The sequence below is a fragment of the Rhinatrema bivittatum genome, chromosome 5 (genome assembly GCF_901001135.1).
Source record: "Rhinatrema bivittatum chromosome 5, aRhiBiv1.1, whole genome shotgun sequence".
NCBI classification, from domain to species: Eukaryota; Metazoa; Chordata; class Amphibia; order Gymnophiona; family Rhinatrematidae; genus Rhinatrema; species Rhinatrema bivittatum.
Genome location: NC_042619.1, coordinates 175,758,210 through 175,778,041, shown reverse-complemented (window position 1 = coordinate 175,778,041; position 19,832 = coordinate 175,758,210). Strand labels below are relative to the sequence as shown.

The window sequence follows — 19,832 nt, the reverse complement described above, 5'->3', positions numbered from 1 at the left end:
TAGAGAATAGCCTCATTAACATGCATTTGCATGTGATGAACGCTATTACCTGAATGCGCATTTTGGATGCACTAACCCCTGTTTTGTATTGGGTGTTGAGCCAGCGCATGGTATTGCATCGGCTTGTAAGTGAAGTAAAGTCAGGGAAATCCACCTTCAGAGGCTCCCTGTTGTAATATTTGGGGTACTACCTCGCCCCCCCCCAACTCCTCAGCAGTAACTAGGCTTTCTTCCTTAGACGTGGGTCAGACCAGAGGACCTCTACAACCCATCACTGCCTCGGGCTATAGATGCTTCTGGGGGAGTCTCCATCTGCTTCCAATTTTCTTGTGCATGGAAACCTTTGAAATATTTAAATGTTTGTCATATTTCGCCTTTCTTCTAGCATGTACATGTTTAGTTCTTCAAGTATTCCCATCTGCTTTAGAACAAAGACCATTGACCATTTTAGTAGCCACCCTCTGGATTGACTCATCATGTTTATATCTTTTAGAAGGAGCAGTCTCCAGAATTGTACTCATTATTCCAAATTAGTTCTCACCAGGGACCTATATAGGGGCAATATCACCTCCCTTTTTTCTATATGACCATTCCACTCCTTATGCAGCCCAGCATCTTTCTGGCTTTTTTCCATTGCTTTATCCAACTATTTGGCCACCTTAAGATCATCAGATGCAATGACCCCTATATCTCACTCTTCCTTTGTGCTTAGAAGAATTTCACCTCAATACTCTACCCCTCCCTTGTTTTTTGCATCCTAAATGCATTACTCTGCATTTTTTAACATTAAATCTTAGCTGCCAGACTAGATCATTCCTTGAGCTTCTCTAGATCACTCCTCATGTTTTCTACACCTGGTTATCCATTCTGTTGTAGATTTTTGTGTCTGCAAAAAGACAAACCTTTCCTTGTGGGGGGCAGAGGGGCACTGGCCCAGTAGCGCTGCAAACTCATTTCCCCACCCCTAACACTGATTCTTTTTTTTCTTTACTTTTTCATTTTCTTTAATGCAAGTTGCATGTATACAAATATACCATTCTAAACATGAAAACATTTTCTCCTTCCCACTAAGTATCCCTAGAGCTTTCCCTCCATCTCTCCCCCCTGCTTGATCATTGAATCTCCAGTTTTCTGCCTGTCTTCCTTGGCTGTGCCTATGTTGCCCCCCCATCCACTGGTACCAAGGGGCAAGGACCTTGATTCAGTTCCCTTCCCCCTTTTCATCTACACGTAGCAAAGGTCTTGATCTCCTCCCTACCCCCACCCCCTCCATCAAAATAATCATCTCACTGATTCTTACCTATGCTGATTCTTGAGCCTTCTCCAGTTATCATTCAAGCTTTCTAGGTTGTATCCAGGGCTGTTCTGATGTACAGGCCTATACAACAGCACAGAGGTCCCCTTCCAGCCCTTCACACAGCTTTAGCAGGATGTGTGACTCCATGCAGGGAAAAACTGATCCAGATGCACATGAGTGAACACACCAGGAGGGGAGACTCCAGCTTACCCAACATACAGAGAATGAGGGAGAGTGCAGCAAAAGAGCAAAGAAGGGATTGGCTGACTGTATAGCATTTGCACACACACTTTGCTGTTTCTACCACAGCATTGGGGTTGGTTTTAGGGAAAAAGGCGTTCTGGATGAAAATTGTTGATGGTGGGGGCCCCCCCCCCTTCCCCATCCTGTATGTTTCTGCAAAATAGGGTTACCCAATCAACCACCCACTCCCCTTCCTCTTTCACCTGTTCCTTCTTAACTATCCCCTTCTTCCCTCCCTTCTTACTAAGTCCTGATCCCTTACCTCCCCTCACTCCTCCTTACATACCTACCTTCCTTCTCACTCAGTTCAGCTCCCCCTTTCCTCCCTTCCCTTCTCACAGGCCGATGCAATAAGACGTGCATGAAAACAGGCATTCATATTGAGTACCTGTTTTCCTAATGCGTGCACAGCTACCTCTTCTGCGCGCCTAAGGCAATAGTAACGAGTTGCTGTGTTAAAAAGGACGTGCTAGGGAAATTGGTGTGGCCCTAGCACTCAAATGCATCAGATGCCCAGGAGGCGAAACAGGATATCCCCTTCAGCACAGGAAAGCAAAACAGTGGCTTAAGACAGATGGATGTACAGTAAGCTCCTTTGCTGGAAACATGTTTCTCACAGGACAAGTAGGATGGTAGTCCTAACATATGGGTGACATCACAGGATGGAGCCCAATCACGGAACACTTTTGTCAAAGTTTCTAGAACTTTGGCACCTACTGTGCATGCCCAGCATGGCACTAAACCTGCAGCCAGCAGGAGTCCCTCTTCAGTCTTCTTTTTTCCGCGCAGCAGTAGCCACGTGGGTTAAGGAGCTCCACAGAGATTCCTGACAGGAATTTTCCTCGCGGAATTACTAAAACCATTCATACCCCACAGGGGTCCCTCCTTCGAATTTGACTCCACGGTACTCCAGTAAGTTTTTACCTGTTTTTGGTCGATTCCCATTGAGTTTGGCCCTCTGCCTACTGGCCGTTGACCATACCGCGGCTCAATTTTTCAGAGGCCATGGCATCTGGGTTCCATCGGTGCCTGGACTGTACTCGCATCATGTCCATAACAGACCCGCATAAAGTCTATGTAATGTGTCTTGGGTGCGAACATGTCTTGACCTGCACCAAATGTGCCTTAATGACACCTAAAGGTCGCAATGCCAGAATGAAGAAGATGAAACTTCTTTTCCGTTCTCAAACCCCGATGCCGTCTATTCTATCGACGTCGTCTGAACCGGCACCGTCCACTTCGCGCCAGTATCGGCCAGTGACCGCCCGGTGTCGACGACTTCTCGGCCTTTGATTACCTCTAAGAACATAAGAACATAAGAAAATGCCATACTGGGTCAGACCAAGGGTCCATCAAGCCCAGCATCCTGTTTCCAACAGTGGCCAATCCAGGCCATAAGAACCTGGCAAGTACCCAAAAACTAAGTCTATTCCATGTAACCATTGCTAATGGCAGTGTCTATTCTCTAACTGAACTTAATAGCAGGTAATGGACTTCTCCTCCAAGAACTTATCCAATCCTTTTTTAAACACAGCTATACTAACTGCACGAACCACATTCTCTGGCAACAAATTCCAGAGTTTAATTGTGCGTTGAGTAAAAAAGAACTTTCTCCGATTAGTTTTAAATGTGCCCCATGCTAACTTCATGGAGTGTTCCCTAGTCCTTCTACTATCCGAAAGAGTAAATAACCGATTCACATCTACCCGTTCTAGACCTCTCATGATTTTAAACACCTCTATCATATCCCCCCTCAGTCGTCTCTTCTCCAAGCTGAAAAGTCCTAACCTCTTTAGTCTTTCCTCATAGGGGAGTTGTTCCATTCCCCTTATCATTTTGGTAGCCCTTCTCTGTACCTTCTCCATCGCAATTATATCTTTTTTGAGATGCGGCGACCAGAATTGTACACAGTATTCAAGGTGCGGTCTCACCATGGAGCGATACAGAGGCATTATGACATTTTCCGTTTTATTCATCATTCCTTTTCTAATAATTCCCAACATTCTGTTTGCTTTTTTGACTGCCGCAGCACACTGAACCGACGATTTCAATGTGTTATCCACTATGACACCTAGATCTCTTTCTTGGGTTGTAGCACCTAATATGGAACCCAACATCGTGTAATTATAGCATGGGTTATTTTTCCCTATATGCATCACCTTGCACTTATCCACATTAAATTTCATCTGCCATTTGGATGCCCAATTTTCCAGTCTCACAAGGTCTTCCTGCAATTTATCACAATCTGCTTGTGATTTAACTACTCTGCACAATTTTGTGTCATCTGCAAATTTGATTATCTCACTCATCGTATTTCTTTCCAGATCATTTATAAATATATTGAACAGTAAGGGTCCCAATACAGATCCCTGAGGCACTCCACTGTCCACGCCCTTCCACTGAGAAAATTGCCCATTTAATCCTACTCTCTGTTTCCTGTCTTTTAGCCAGTTTGCAATCCACGAAAGGACATCGCCACCTATCCCATGACTTTTTACTTTTCCTAGAAGCCTCTCATGAGGAACTTTGTCAAACGTCTTCTGAAAATCCAAGTATACTATATCTACCGGTTCACCTTTATCCACATGTTTATTAACTCCTTCAAAAAAGTGAAGCAGATTTGTGAGGCAAGACTTGCCCTGGGTAAAGCCATGCTGACTTTGTTCCATTAAACCATGTCTTTCTATATGTTCTGTGATTTTGATGTTTAGAACACTTTCCACTATTTTTCCTGGCACTGAAGTCAGGCTAACCGGTCTGTAGTTTCCCGGATCGCCCCTGGAGCCCTTTTTAAATATTGGGGTTAATTTTGCTATCCTCCAGTCTTCAGGTACAATGGATGATTTTAATGATAAGTTACAAATTTTTACTAATAGGTCTGAAATTTCATTTTTTAGTTCCTTCAGAACTCTGGGGTGTATACCATCCGGTCCAGGTGATTTACTACTCTTCAGTTTGTCAATCAGGCCTACCCCCTCCTCAGGACCGAGGGGATCGTAGATAGAAACATTGGCATCGACACCGGAAGTCTCGGACCATCGAGGAAGGAAAGTCATCGACCTCGCCATCGTCCGAGTTGCCATCGAAGAAACCCCATCCAGAAAAGGCACCGACCCTTTCTGCAACCGGGTCAGCGAAGCAACCCTCACCCGGACGGGTATTGGGAGCCACGATGCCGCCTTTAACAGTGGTCCCTCCAGCTATACCTCTGCCTCCTTCTTCCCTTCTGGAGCTGGGGCTGCTTGCTCCAGGTCTCCGTGAAGAACTGGACCGGATGGTTCAGGAGGCCATCGATAAGGCGATGCACAGACTCCAAGGTCCGCCGGCGCCGAAATCGGTACCAGTCGCAGCACTGACATCGATCCCATTCCGGCAGCATTGGAAGTGCTTCTAGCCACTTTTCCACCGATGGATCCTGGGTCACTGATGGCTCCGGTGCCTTCCCCGCTTACTCTGTCATCGGGAGGAGAAACACTGTTCCGCATTCTGCCATCGGGTGTCCTGCCGATGCCTCAACCATCGATGCCGATGCACCCATCGGCGCCACTGATCCATCCAGCGATGCCCTCGATGCCTTCATCTGTGCCTCCAATACTTCCCTCGATGCCTTCGGAGCCTAGGTCGGGACCTTCAGGAATACCATCGTCCCATCCTCAGGTTCCTAGAGGGGCAGGTGCTGATCCCTATGACACCTGGACCGACTATTCTTCTCAAGACACCGATGACTTGCCATCGCCACCTTCTCCTACTGAAAGCAGGAAGTGTTCTCCTACAGAGGATCTATCCTTCATAAATTTTGTGAAGGAAATGTCTGAATTGGTTCCCTTCCAATTGCAGACTGAACAAGATGACAGACATCAAATGATGGAGCTGTTACAATTCCTGGATGCTCCCAAGGAAATAACCTCCATTCCTATTCACCAGGTTCTTTTGGATCTCCTCAAAAAGAACTGGGAACACCCTGGTTCTGTTGCTCCAGTCAACAGAAAAACTGATACCACTTATTTGGTCCAGTCAGGCCCAGGATTCCAGAAACCTCAGCTGGATCACCAATCTGGTTGTAGAATCTGCCCAAAAAAGGGCAAAAAGATCAAAACCCCACTCTTCCTTTCCCCCAGGTAAGGAACAGAAATTCCTGGATGCCATTGGCTGGCGTGTCTTCCAGGAATCAATGCTTATCTCTCGGATCGCCTCCTACCAGCTGTATATGACCCTGTACAACAGGGTCTTATTTAAGCAGATACAGGACTTTGCAGAGTCCCTGCCTCAGCAATTCCACGAAGAACTTCTAACCCTAGTACACAAGGGTTTTGAGGCAGGGAAGCATGAAATACGATCCTCTGATAACCTGGAAGCGGTTGAGAAGTATGCCTGAACAGCAAACCAACATGGAGAAGGAAAATCCCCAGATGCCTCTGCTATTCTTTAGCCTGCCTGGGCTGAATGAACTCTGAGTGACTTTCTGAGCATGACTTGCAGAATGTCCCTTACAGGTAGACAAGCTGGCACCAGAAAGGTGAGGGCCTATTCATTGGGTCACAAAGAAGAAACCAACGGCGGGAGCTTCAGGCACTATTCTGTTAAAATCTCACTGGACAAGATAATTAACAGAACAAAGGATTATCTGGAGATACAGATACCTATTTTTCTATTGTGACCCTTCTCCTTTTGTAGAGAAAACATTCAGAGAGGGGTTACTTGAACTAATTCTAGTCATGTTACAATGCTAAAATAAATTTAGCTTGCATGGGCAGGGATGCTTGTTTAGAATGTCATTGCTTTAGTACTTATAATAAACAATGTGATTATATACCGTTCAAAAATTAAAAAGCCCAATTTATTAAATGCATAAAAATAGCAACAATTTCCATGATTAGCTGGATCCACCTACTCCCTAACATTCTGGCCGATACAGTACAGTGCACTCCGACGGAGCGCACTGTTAACCCTCTATTGGACGTGCGTTTGACAAGCTAGCATCCAACCCCCCGAACCTAATAGGGCCATCAACATGCATTTGCATGTTGCAGGCACTATTAGGTATTCCGGTGTGATTCAGAAAACAAAATGTGCAGCCCAGCCGCACATTTTGCTTTCAGAAATTAGCGCCTACCCAAAAGTAGGTGCAAATTTCTTCAGGTACCGGGAAAGTGCACAGAAAAGCAGTAAAAACTGCTTTTCTGTGCACCCTCTGACTTAATATCATGGCGATATTAAGTTGGAGGTCCCAAAACTTTTCAAAAGTAAAAAAAAAAAATTAATTTGAAGTCGGCCCGCGGCTCGAAAACTGGACGCTCAGTTTTGCCGGCGAACAGTTTCCGAATCTGTGGCTGTCAGTGGGCTCGAGAACTGATGCCGGCAAAATTGAGCGTTAGCTGTCAAACCTGCTGACAGCCGCCGCTCCAGGTCCAAAAGGAGGCGCTAGGGACGCGCTAGTGTCCCTAGCACCTCCTTTTGCCTGTTTTTACCGCCAGGCCTAATTTGCATAGTGAATCGCGCGCACAGGAGAGTGGCCTGTGCGCGCGCCGGGAGCGCGGGCGTTCACCCGCTCTCCCGCGGACTTTACTGTATCGGCCCGATTGTGTACAAAGGAGTTCTCACCAAGTGCTTATGGAACTGTCCTCCAATTATTCACAGGAAGGTCTTCAAGCATTTTCTTTGGTCTAGGGCAGAGGAATTTCTTCATATGTGATCTTGATAAAAGGAAACTTCATAGGTAAATACCAGTACTCAAAATTATAAAACAAGTAAAATGTTTTCTCTAAACACACTTCATCATACATTTTTAAGAGACTTAAGAGAGCTTCTTTTAATGACTGATGTGGCCTGAATGCATAATAAAAATCTCTGATCTCTGCAGCAATGGTTTTGTTTCCCTGGGGTCCAAAAAGGAATGTTTCATTTCCTAGGTACACAGGCTCTCCACTGTACAGAAATATCCTGGTGTAATTGGTTTGTATTGTGTTGTCAAAGATGGCTCCCAATTCTGCCAGCTTCTGGTATATCCTCAATACAAACTTGGAGCAGTCGTATGATTCAAACCATAGAGTGCTGTTTGCCTCAGGATGTGCTTGCACAGTCCAGGTCTCATAATAAATACCCGTCTCGTTGTCTTCTTTCATCCACTTTGCCAAGTGATTGAACATATTTCCTGTGAAGATGAAAGAAAGAAATACACCCGTTAAGATTAAGTAATGCAATAAAGGATGCACCCTTACCTGTCAATCACAGAAGATGCAGGAATAGATTTCACATTGAGGCTGAAAATACTATTTATTCAATAGTAGTGGTAAACAAATATTCAATGTAAAATAGGCAGGAAGCAATGTCAGAGTTTCCACGTTTATTGGCTACTAGGAAATATTTTCATTGTAATTTGATCTAGATTCAACTTTCAGTGTAGTGTTCAGTAGTGGTGAGGAGGAGTATCCTTAAAGAGGACTAGATGTTCCATAACTAAGAAAGTTATGGAGCACTCTCCTTTCGTCTGACTTATCACACACTGGGCTTGGCATAGAAACTGTATGCAAAAGCTGTAACTGAGCTATTCTTTTTATATTTATACAGCATGGATCTGTAGAGCTGGAAGAGTAATTTTTTACCAAATGATTTGGTTTCAAAATGGCAGCTAAAACCCTTCCTCAATTCTGAGGCCAATAGCTCAGGAAATGCCAGAGCCTTGATACAAAAACTGAATGAAAACAGAGTCTGTGAGAATATTTGGAACTAAAAAAGTTTGCATTCTGCTTTTTCCAGCCTGCTGCTCCAATCAATGCAGACCACAACCTGCAATAATGTCCAAAATATGGGTAAAAGCAATTCAATAAAAACATAATAAAAACCAAGATCATGAAGAGAATGACATCTCTCGAGCACTAGCTATCATTGGACAGTATGATTTGATATCACAGCCAGGATGGAGAGAGTCACACCAAGATCCAAGTTCTGAATTTAAAAAATATAGACTGACAAAATAGGGAAATATCGTGAGGAGGAACTAAAAATCTGTGGGACACTAGATGAAGTGGAATTGTTATTAAATTAAAAGGCGTTATTTCAAAGGCTACAAATTTCTATGTGAGAAAAGTAAACAGGAGTACGAAGAAAAAGAAATTGCTCTGATTCTCTCAAAGGAGTTGGCTAATAAAATAAAAGAAAAAAGAATGACATTCAGAAAGTACAAAGGTTCCCAAAAAGAGGAACACAGGGAAGAATATCTGGTGAAGCTGAAGGAAACGAGGAAAGCAATCAGGAAAACAAAAGGTCAAACCTTAGAAAGGATTGCTAAAGAGGTAAAGCGAGGCGACAAAACATTTTTCAGATAATATTAGTGACAGGATGAAGACCCAAGGTAGTACAGGAAAATTGAAAGGAGACAAGGAGAAATGTGTGACGAAAGATGAAAAAATAGCAGCAATATTAAACACTTTAATTCAGCGTTTACTAAAGAAGACGCTGGAGAAGGACCATTTCTGGGTAGCAAGAGCATGGATGGGAGTGGAGTAGACACAACCCTGTTTACATATGGAAGCAGCTAGGAAAACAAAGTAGAAAAGGCCATAGCAGCAGATAGGGTACATTCCTCGATACTAAACGGAACTCGGAGCTGAGCTGGCAGGTCCCACTAAGACTTATTCAATCAGATCTCTGGAAACAGAAGCGGTGCTGCAAGATTGAAGCAGAGCCGGCTGTGATCTCGCTTCACAAGGGTGGTAGCAAAGAGAAGGCAAGAAACTACAGGCTCATTAGCCTCACCACGGTGGTGGAAAAATTAATGAAGACACTGTTGAAGGAGAGGATAGTGAATTATCTTCAATCAAGTGGGGTTCTGGACCCACCAGGAGAAGGTCATGTCAGACAAATCTGATTGATTAGGTACCTAGAGAATTGGATCAAGGAAGAGTGCTCAATGTGATTTATTTGGATTTCAGCAAAGCTTTTGATACGGTCCTGCATAGGAAGCTCGTGAATAAAATGAGAAGCTTGATTGTGGGTACCAAGGTGTTGGAGTGGATTACAAACTGGTTGACTGACTGGGAGACAACGTGTAATGGTAAATAGAACCTGCTCTGATGAGAGAAAGGTGATAAGTGGAGTGCCTCAAAGATCGCTTTTGGGACTGTTTCTGTTCAATATCTTCATCACTAACAATGCAAAAGGAAAAGTTAGAAGGAAAGGTTAGCCGTTTTGCAAATGATACCAAAATATGCAACAGACTGCAAGCCTGAAGGAGTACAGAGAACAAAAAGTGATTTAAGAAAACTTGAAGAGTGGTCAGAGATTTGGCAGCTGTGATTCAATGCCAAGAAGTGCAGAGTCATGCACCTGGGTTGAGGAAATCAAAGACTATTGTGCACAGACCAGGAGAGGGACCTTAGGGTGATTGTGTCTGGTGATCTGAAGGCAGTGAAGCAAAGTGACAAAGCAGTAGCTAAAGCCAGAAAGATGCCGGGCTGCATAAAGAGAGGAATAACCAGCAGGAAAAGTGAGGTGATAATGCCCTTGTACATGTCCTTGGTGAGGCTTCACCTGGAGTATTGTGTTCAACTCTGGAGACCATATCTCAAAAAGGATAGAGACAGGATGGAAACAGTCCAGAGGAAGGAACCAAAATGGTGTGGGATGTGTTTCATAAGACCTATGAAGAAAGGCTGAAGGATCTAAATATGTATACCCTGGAGGAGAGGAGGTGTAGCGCAGAGATGATACAGATTCAAATACCTGAAAGGTTTTAATGATGCACAAACTTCCAACATTTTCCGTTCGAAAGGAAACGATAAAATTAGGGGTCCCAACATGAAACTCCAAGGGGGACGACTCGGAACCAATATTAGGAATGGTGGATGCCTGGAATACCCTTCCAGAAGAAATGATGAAGATGAGAACAGTAAATGAATTCAAAAGGGAATGGGACAAACACTGCGGATCCCTAAAGGCTTGAGGTTGGAAATGAAGAAAAGGGGTGGGTATAACATTTCTGGGTGGAGGCAACCTGCACAGTGCGGAAGATACTACCATAAGCAAATTGTTGGGCAGACTAGATGGCAGCACAAACAAATGGTGAAAAACCAAAACCCAGCTCAGGAATTTCCACTAAGGTAGAAGGATGGTTAAAAATGTGACGATCCACAAAAATTTTCAAATTGCAAAAGCAGAGGTTTATACACCTCTTTAGGATGGCAGTGCAAGTTCAAGAAGAATCTTACACGGTCCCCCAACACAGAACTGTGTTTTGACAAGCTGCATCGAGAGCGACCTTTAAATTAGAAAGAAATACAAATGTCAATTACAAAGTGGACCCGGTAGGCAAAACAACCAAAAAAGGCAAGCAAAACAGCTCAAACCGAAACCCTGATACGGCGCACTCACCCGCAAATGATAGCGGCTATAAGTATGTTGAATGGCACAGCAAAGGCAGAAGTTCCGGCAATAGAGATTAAATCAGCAAAATGCATGCCAAAATGTAGATGTAAACAATGTTGAGACAAATCACAAGGTAGAATAAAAAAACTAAATCATGGCAGAAAGTAAAAGAAAACATGTAGAAAATTATATATAAATAAAAAAAGGAATACATATAAAACAGTAATTACATGTAAAACAACAAATACATGTTTACTCTTAAGTTCATTTGCAAATTTGCACATTATCAATGTGCAAATCATCATAAAAGTCCTTACAGAAAAAACTGACAGTGGAAAAATGCTAAAAATGTTTCTTTAGGAAAGTAGAATCTCTGAAGAAGGAAGATACATCTCATAAGCATATACAGAAAAATGTGCAAAAAAAGAGATAAAGATATTAAAAAAGGGGGGAGGGGTTGAAAACCTTATTAGAAAAATGCAAATGATTCAAACAAAAGTTGACATTCAATAGAATTGTTCAAACCATGGGGAGACACTGAGTTGAGGAGATGTATCTACCTTTGTTCATATTGCAATAACAGATGAGAGAAGTTGCCACCCTGTGATGACTGAACTACTGCTTTGAGAACACAAAAGCGAAGTTTATTCTCAGAGTGACAAAGATCAGACCAGTGACCACGGGAGCAGTCTCATGGATGGTACGGATATGGGAACAATGTTCATAAATGCGAGTGTGTATCAAATGTGAAGTCTTGCATACGTATACCAAAGGGCATGGGCAAAGAACAGCATATACCACCCCTTGTGTGGAACAATCTGAGGAAAAGCGAACAGGATAGGAGATACCAGTCGAGGGATTGGCAAAGACTTGGATGGATAAAGCAAATTCACAAGCTTTACAGTGGCTTCACGGTTTGTGGCCGGTGTGAGATACTACAGCAGTGTATCTCATACTCTGATGAAATTATAAATCACGGAGATTGTGACTCCATCAGAAGTCGAAAAATGTAACGGTTTATCAAAAAGCGTGAGGAGCTAAATTTTTCCAATATTTACATATGATGGAGCCGGAGTATACAGAAGAACACAAGTAAAAGTGTCTTCTGAGGACTGAAAAAATCTAATAAAAAGTAACTCACAATTGACATAAAGAACTTGTTTCAGGGCCCTTTTGATAATTTTATGAGGGTAGCCACGTTGTACATCATGGAAGCTCATTGAAGAAATTCGTCTTTGGTGGAACAAATGCTGAAGGCAAAGAAACTGACCAGTGGGAATATTATTACATAAACTACATGGGTAACAACTTGAAAAAAAACGTAATGTATTTGTGTCAGTAGGTTTGTGAAAGATTGTAGTAGAGAATGATGGTCATATCTAGAAAAATCTGAGAACAGTGTACTAGAAAAGAAAACTGTAAGTAAACATTTCCTGGAGTTTAGCCAGTCAATAAACAAAAAAACTAAATTTCAAAACCTTGTCAGATGACAAAAGACGTCATCTATATAGCAAAGCCAAGTAATATAATGGGACCAAAAACTTGAGGGATACAAATGTGTGGCCTCAAAATGAGAAACAAAGGCAAGCAAAGTCTGGGACCATCGTGGCACCCATTGCCATGCCCTTAATCTGTTGAAAACATTGGTTACTGAAAACAAAATAATGTTTTGTAAGAGCAATACAAGTAAATTCTATCAAAAAAGGAACTAACACAAGGGATTTCGGGACGTTGTGATAAAGTGGAAGAAACTAAGTCAATAATTTCCAGTTGTGGTATGTTAGTGTACAAAGATTCGATGTCCAGAATGGCTACTATACAGTCGGGGAAGGGGGACAATCTGTTCAAGAATAGTGATAAAGTGGCTGGAGTCACGGACATAAGACAGGGCTTCAGGAATGACGGGTTTCAAAAAAATAGTCCACAAATCAAGATAAAGGTTAGAGTAGTGAGCCAATGCCAGACACTACAGGACTCTAAACAGACGTTGAAAAGGTCAGACAGTGGAGCTGCCAGAATTTTCCCCAAGTTCCCTTAATATCCTCAGATTTATCCCTTCCAGCCCCACTGTTTTATCTACATAAACAAATGACGAACATAAGCAAATGGTTTCAGCGGAAGAGACAATTATGAAAATTGTCCTTTTTATTTAGCTCTGTTTCTGAAAATTTCCCTTCTGTGGCTGGCATGACATTTTCAAAATTACATGCGTTATTTTACCCCCTTTGATGGATCACACAAACAGCAGGTGCAGAGTATGCAGGTTCTTTTAGTTGGTATACTATTTTCAAAGAGAAACTAACTGTTGGGATGAGAGGGAGGTGTTGGGGGGGGGGGGGGAAGGAAAAGAGGAGGAGGACCCCCCAGGAAGAGGCCATGGCTGCAAGTGGGGTGGGGGAAGAGGTGGGATAGTGAGTGAGAAAACAGCCTGAGATTTAGGAAGGGAGGAGAAGGAAAGAGGACCCAGATCAGTGAGGATGAGGCTAGGAACCTGGGATCATAGAGGGTGGGGAGGGAAGACCCAGGATTGAGGGGGCAAAGACATGAGAATTGTAGGGCTGGGAGAGGGGCTTGACTATTTTCTGCTCTGGCTCCAGCATGCTTAATACTGATCCTTTAAGTGAAAGGTTAATTTGCAGTGATAGAATAGCATGGACATGCAAACTAAGATGCTACTTCATTCTTAGATCTAAGTATTCCAAAATGTTAATGTCCCATGGTACAAGACTCAAAAGGTAAACCTCTTTAAAAAGAAAAGAAAAACTAATTGCATTGTCTTTCCTTTCTGAAAGATCAATGACTTTTTTTTTTTTTTTTTTTATCAAATACATCTGCGATTCTGGTCTTGCAATTCTATCCTACAGCGAAGATCCCAAGTGAATGCTTTTCAATTGTTGCAGGCAACTATCATCAAAGTTCTACATTTAATTGAAAAGCAGACCACATAGCATTACAGGTAATTTTGTCTGCTTTTATTTGCCATTAGCTAGTACTTTTTATTTTCTGATTTCAATCTTGAAAGCAGGGCTAATGTATAACACACAGGACATCTTTGAAGTGTGCAGCCCACATCAAAAAGAAAATCTGCTGAGTAACATAAAAGATACATATGTATCTGAGTTGCACTTTGTCCATTGCAGTTTCATGTAGCGAACTGCTTCATGAAACAGAAGTCACTGGCTCTTTATTTTTATAACTACTTAATAAGAAAAAAGGCACATTCCTGTGTGGCTAGCTCTCATAACAACACTCTTACACCAGGATCATGTACCTTCTCTTTCATAATGTTTAAAACAAATTGAGAAAATAGTATTTTTTCAGTACCAAGAAGTTCCCAGTGAGACCTTTGTAGGCAGAATGGCATGTATGCACCATTCTGCTTGCCACTTTGCTGGCAGACATATGCATAGGCAGATGCCCTTGCAAAAATAATTACGTTCATCTTCACCATTCCTTGACTGCCAGCCACAGACTTGCTCCCAGATGTTGCAGCTTATACACGCACCAGATGGATGATCATTAGGCATTTGTTCATCCATCAAGTGTCAAAAAATGTGTTCATTCGTTTCATAGATTGCATTCATTCATTTGCTTTGTTTCAAACCATACAAAAATCTTGTTTCATTCATTCATTTACTATTATAGTCAATGGGGGAAGCAATGCAGCCTATTTTGGGCTCTTCTAATCAATTCTAATGAAGTTGGTAGGCAGACATCATTAGAAGAGTGAAGGCTTGCCAATGCATCACGACTATGTCAATGTGGCACCAAAAGTGGCATGAAGAGCCCAAGGACCTGCACTGGGGCAGAACGCTAGCAGTGGCATGAGTTCTCCGAGGCACTGTCAGAGACGCAAAGCAGCAAGCAAGAGTGATAAGAACACATCAAGGCTCCCAAAAGGTGCAAAGTGGTATGACCCCCCCCAGGCTGTATGAGAGGGATAAAGTGGCACCAAATGAGGCATGAACAGCTCGAGGCACCACGAAGGGGGAACAAAGCATCAAGAGGCAGAACCTCCCCCAAGACAGTGACAAAGGTTCAAAGTAACTGAAAGTAGCATGAAGACCTCAAATTACCATGAAAAGCATAAAGCATCCACTCAAAGTGACAAGAACACTCCAAGATTCCAAATGGGGGTCAAAGAACACCAACCAAATTGGTAGAAATCTCTAGGCAGGGAGAAGCCAGAGCAAATCCCTGGATGAGGCCTGAGGTAATTTCCATATGGCATCATTAGATGGCTGTTCAAGCTTGGAGTTGGTTTTCACTGGACGCCAAGAGTCATAAAACGCTCTTTGGCCACTAGCGGATTAATATCCTGTGATTCAGGGAATCCAGGATATGATTCTTCTTGTAAATACTGTCTCCATCACTTGAGAAACAGGAATAATGAAAGAGGGAGCACCTGGTTTGGGGAGATGCACTTTTGCTAACTTTGCCTTTTGTTGTGGTTTAATCTGTTGAAGGTTAAATACTGGAAGAAACTGCCTTCCCCTACTGGAAGAACTATAGGGGAAGGCAGTTTGAAGACAATGTCTAAGAAGGCTTGAAACTATTAAAGAATACTGGGTAAGGCCTGTGTAAAGCAATGGATTGCCAGGACAAAACTAAAAGTCAGCAAGTACCGTAAGGGAAGGGGGTTTTGAAAAAACCCCTCAAAGAAAGCAGGAGCAGAGGAAGTACCGAAAGGTACAAAGACTGACTTGGAGCAGCAGCAACAGCAATGATGCTGGTGATTAAAAACAAACAGCAGGAGCAGAGCAATGCAACATGAAGAGTAGCTGAAACCCTCCCCCCCCCCCCCCCCCAATACCTCAAGGATTAAGACGGGAGGAGGTATCGCATTAAAAGCCCAAGGCACCAGGAGGGACAAAACAGTACCAGAAGTGGCGCAGCAAGCATGCAAAGCAACAAATGGCTAGGGCAAGACCAAGAGTCGGCAAGTACCATAAGAGAAGGGGATTTGGAAAGAAACTCAAAGGCAGCCAGAGCATAGGATGAAGTACCCTAAGGTACCAAGATTAGCTTCCCATTTGGGTCCCCTCTGGAGGACTTTGTGGCATGGTATGGGGAGCCTGCCAAGGTTGGCCCCCATTTTGTTCTCAGCTTTGCTGAGGCACTCCCTTCCATCAGAGGGTAGAGGGTGAGTCCCTGTCTGGTGCTTGGCAAACTGCAGTAGTGTGAGGTGCCTATCTTAATTGGAAGAATGGCCGTCTGATTGATCCAACCAGTAGCATATGCTTCTGTCAAAGACTAAGCTATGCATGTGTTAAGTACACACAGCCGGTACAGTAAAACTGTGAATGGCTCATTAAATCAAATTTGGTTCCATCTGTTTTATTTTAAAAAATTTCTATATCACCTAGTCAAGAGATTCAAGGTGGTTTACAAGAATAAGAACATTAATATGGATAAGAACACAAATTAAAAAATTTAAGATATATAAAACATTGTAAGAGTAACCGTTGAAAAAACTCTTAGTCATCGTAGAACATATAACTCCTTAGTTTGGCACTTGAATAATAACGTATCTGTTATGCATCTAACTGAATTGCCAGTTTTAAATGATGGGCTTTTAATGATCTTTTATAAATTTTTGTGCAGGAAGTAATTTTAAGTGAATTGAGCAGTGAATTCCAAAGTGTAGCGCCAGCTACAGAAAAGGCTTATTCTCTGGTCGAGGCCAGATGGACTTGTTTTAGGAAGGCACATTTAACAACCTGGATTTGCTCGATTGTAGTGATCTAGTAGGCACATACTGTAAATTTATAGTAGATTGCTAATCCATGGCTGATCAGGGCTCTCGAGCATTTTATGGATAATAGTAGCAACTTTGTAACAAACACTTCATTTCATATGGAGCCAATGTGGGTTATGCAAGGCTGTTGTAATATGTGCTCTGCTATTTAAGCCAAGTAAAATTTGAGCAGCAGTATTCTGAGCAACCTGCAATGGTCTTAGTGTGTTTGCTGGAATACCAACGTATAAAGCATTGCAATAATCTAAACCGATAAACAATAATACCTGAACAGCAGTTCTAAAATGGGTTACATCAAGCAGAGGTATTAAATGTTTCAAGAGTTTAATTTGAAAGAATGTTGCTTTTGTTATGGTGTTAACATGCACAAGCATTGAAAGGAAAAAATCAAATCGTGACATCAAGGTTTATTTTTTACTTGGGAGGATACTGAAATGCAAATACTATCGACTGAGAAGAACGGTGATTTGTCAGATGAAGGTGGCACTTTCTAATATCAGGATTTCTATTTTTCCAGCTTTAATACCAGCTTATTATTGGATAGCCATGCTTTTACTGAACTTAGACATAAGAAAACCATTTGAACAGTTTGACTATGTAGAAAACCTGGAAAAAAGAATTGGATATTGTCCACATATACTTGATATTGAACACCTATACAGGAGAGTAGCTTACAAATTGGAGCAAGATAAAGTTTTAAAAAGTGGCCAAAAGTGACGAACCTAGGGGCAGGCCTGTTGTGATATCATGCCAAGGAGCGGTAGAATGGCCAATTTGAACTTCTTGTTGACAGGGTGGATCCCTGGGCCGGTGGCAGATGACCACTCCCCCAAGAGGGACCACCGGCTAGGCTGGAATATGGAGACAGACACACATAGTTCTTTTATTAAACAGGTTTTTGAAACCACCAGAGGTGGCAGTAGTGAACTGATATGCCCGGCAGGGCTGTAGTCACTCAGGTATTGGAACAGCGATCCAGGATGGCTGAGCTGTTGAGAAACTGTAGAAAGTGAGTAGGCAGAGTTCATGAACAGAACTAGATGACAAAACTCACGTAAGGTCTCAAGGAAGCTCAGGAGCTGGAAAGGTTTAGGCCCTCGAGGAGCGAGTACCTGGTTCCAGGGAAAGCTCTGAGAGAGCGATGGTAACTCACAATTGTTTGTAGCAGCGATAGCTTCCAGGCAGTAGAGAATCTTCAAAGTGTCCAGGAACATGGGCCCTCAAGGAGCGAGTACCGGTTCCTATCTGTAATCTGAAAGTAAAAAAAAGAGCTAGGCCCCGGAGGAGCGGGTACCTCTGGTAAGTCCGAGGAGGCAGAGTAGCTTGGATAGCCAAAATGAGTCCTTAGCAAATCCTCAAGGCGAATCCTTGCTAACTCAGTTTGTTAATGATATCAGAGAACTTTAAATATTGGAAGCGGATGATGTCTTCTGCAATGGACTCATCTTTTGAATATTACTTTGAAGTGTCTCCCTTGCTGCAAGATCAAGGTCCATGGCACTGATGTTGGTGTTTTTGGTCCTGTGCTTGTTGGCTGTTGAAGTTCCTGGTTTGCATCTTTAGTGTCGCCATAACCAGGCTGTCAAGTTGTTTTAGTCTATCAGCTCTAGTTTTAACCTTTCCCAATGCTGGCTTTGCACCAATATGCCTGCCACTGTGACTCACTTTGCCAACATGTTCACAGCACTCCCTGCAAATCTTACCTTGCTAACATGGGGCGATTTCTGTAAGCCACCTGCCATGTGAAGAAACCGGTCCACAAAGACCACTCACTCTTATCTGAGGTCTGTGAACCAGCCGAGTAGTGTTTCAAATTTTGGCCTAACCGCTTAACATCAGCTACTAACACTTCTGATGATTATTCCCTTTGCCACAATATTCTGTATGCCTATCAAGATGGAAATGTCTCTCTTTCTAATAGCTGAGAAAATAAAATTCTACCTGTCTGGTGTGGTTTCCCCAAAGTCCAGTTTTTGGCCCTTACATAAAGTAGACCCATTCATCATATATCAAAAGACAATCTAGAATCCCTCAGGGAGCGGTCTCAGAAAGTTTTATTTCTACTTAATACCTCTACCACAACTGAAAATTGTACTGTACCTGCCAATATCTCTTTGCAACCCTTCTCTATGTTCTTCACCTGTGGACCCGCATCGATGATCCATATGTTTGAATGGACAATATACTAAAGATAAGAAACAAATTGGTAGAGTGCAACTGACTTGCTACCACTGTGTTATAAAGACCATATTACCCTATGGCAACGTCTAGGTCTGTATTTTATCACTGGGAGCCGGGCTTTCAAGAAACCGTATTCTACCATGACTACCCATTTCATTCTGGGCCATGTTATGTCTCACTTTTCTGTTCATTGTCACCATACCAGCAACCCCTCCTCCACCTATCACCATGAAATCCATCCCCACTGCAGAGTAAAGAGGAGTTACCATCATCCCTTGAGCCAGAATGGCTGGGATACATTTGTTTGCTTCCTTTTCCCAAGTTTAGGAATTGTCCAACTTGAGATATTTGTCCTCAACCTTTCCTTTACCGTTGAAGACATAGCAAACCAAAATGGAACCACCATAAATGTCCTTCAGCAAGAAGTTTTCTCCTTCTTCGGAGTTGTCCTGAATAATTGTATGGTCTTGGATATGTTACTAGCCAAAGAGGGAGGCACTTGTCAAGTGATTAATACCACCTGCTGTACCTATATGGATTGCAAGGAGACATTAAAAAATCCATCCTTATCCTATGAGATTTAGAGTCCATGAACTGAGTGTGAGAGGTTTAAAAGTTGGTGGGACTTCCTGGGCATTGGATTATTTGGGGGTTTAGGAAAGAGAATTGCTTACTTCATTCATTTGACTGCTGTTAGATCCATAACTTATGATATTATTTGTGTGTTTCTTGTACAGTGCCTTATGTCTTTCTATAGGAAGAACATCTCCTCTGTGTCTTCTACTATCATTATGGTGATTGACACCTTTCCGACACCTCCACCACTCCTGGGGTTTTCCGAGACATCTTTGCTGTTATCACAGAACAGAATGGTTACCTGAACACCACACATTACAGTGGATACAAGCAGAACTTCCCCAGATTTTACTCAGTAGTTTAGGGCTATGACGACTGCTTAGCATAAAAAGGAAGGGAACGGTTGTAAATTTC

General features: G+C 42.6%; 1 protein-coding gene across 1 annotated transcript in view; it reads right to left on the bottom strand.

The window, feature by feature from the left end:
* Positions 1-7,002: 7,002 nt before the first annotated feature.
* Positions 7,003-19,832, bottom strand: part of CLN5 (CLN5 intracellular trafficking protein) — a 38,208-nt gene continuing 25,378 nt past the window's right edge. Inside the window, exon 4 of the mRNA XM_029603035.1 lies at positions 7,003-7,691. Within this exon, the coding sequence (XP_029458895.1) occupies positions 7,204-7,691 (488 nt within the window). The 3' untranslated portion in view covers positions 7,003-7,203. The remainder of the gene's footprint in view (positions 7,692-19,832) is intronic.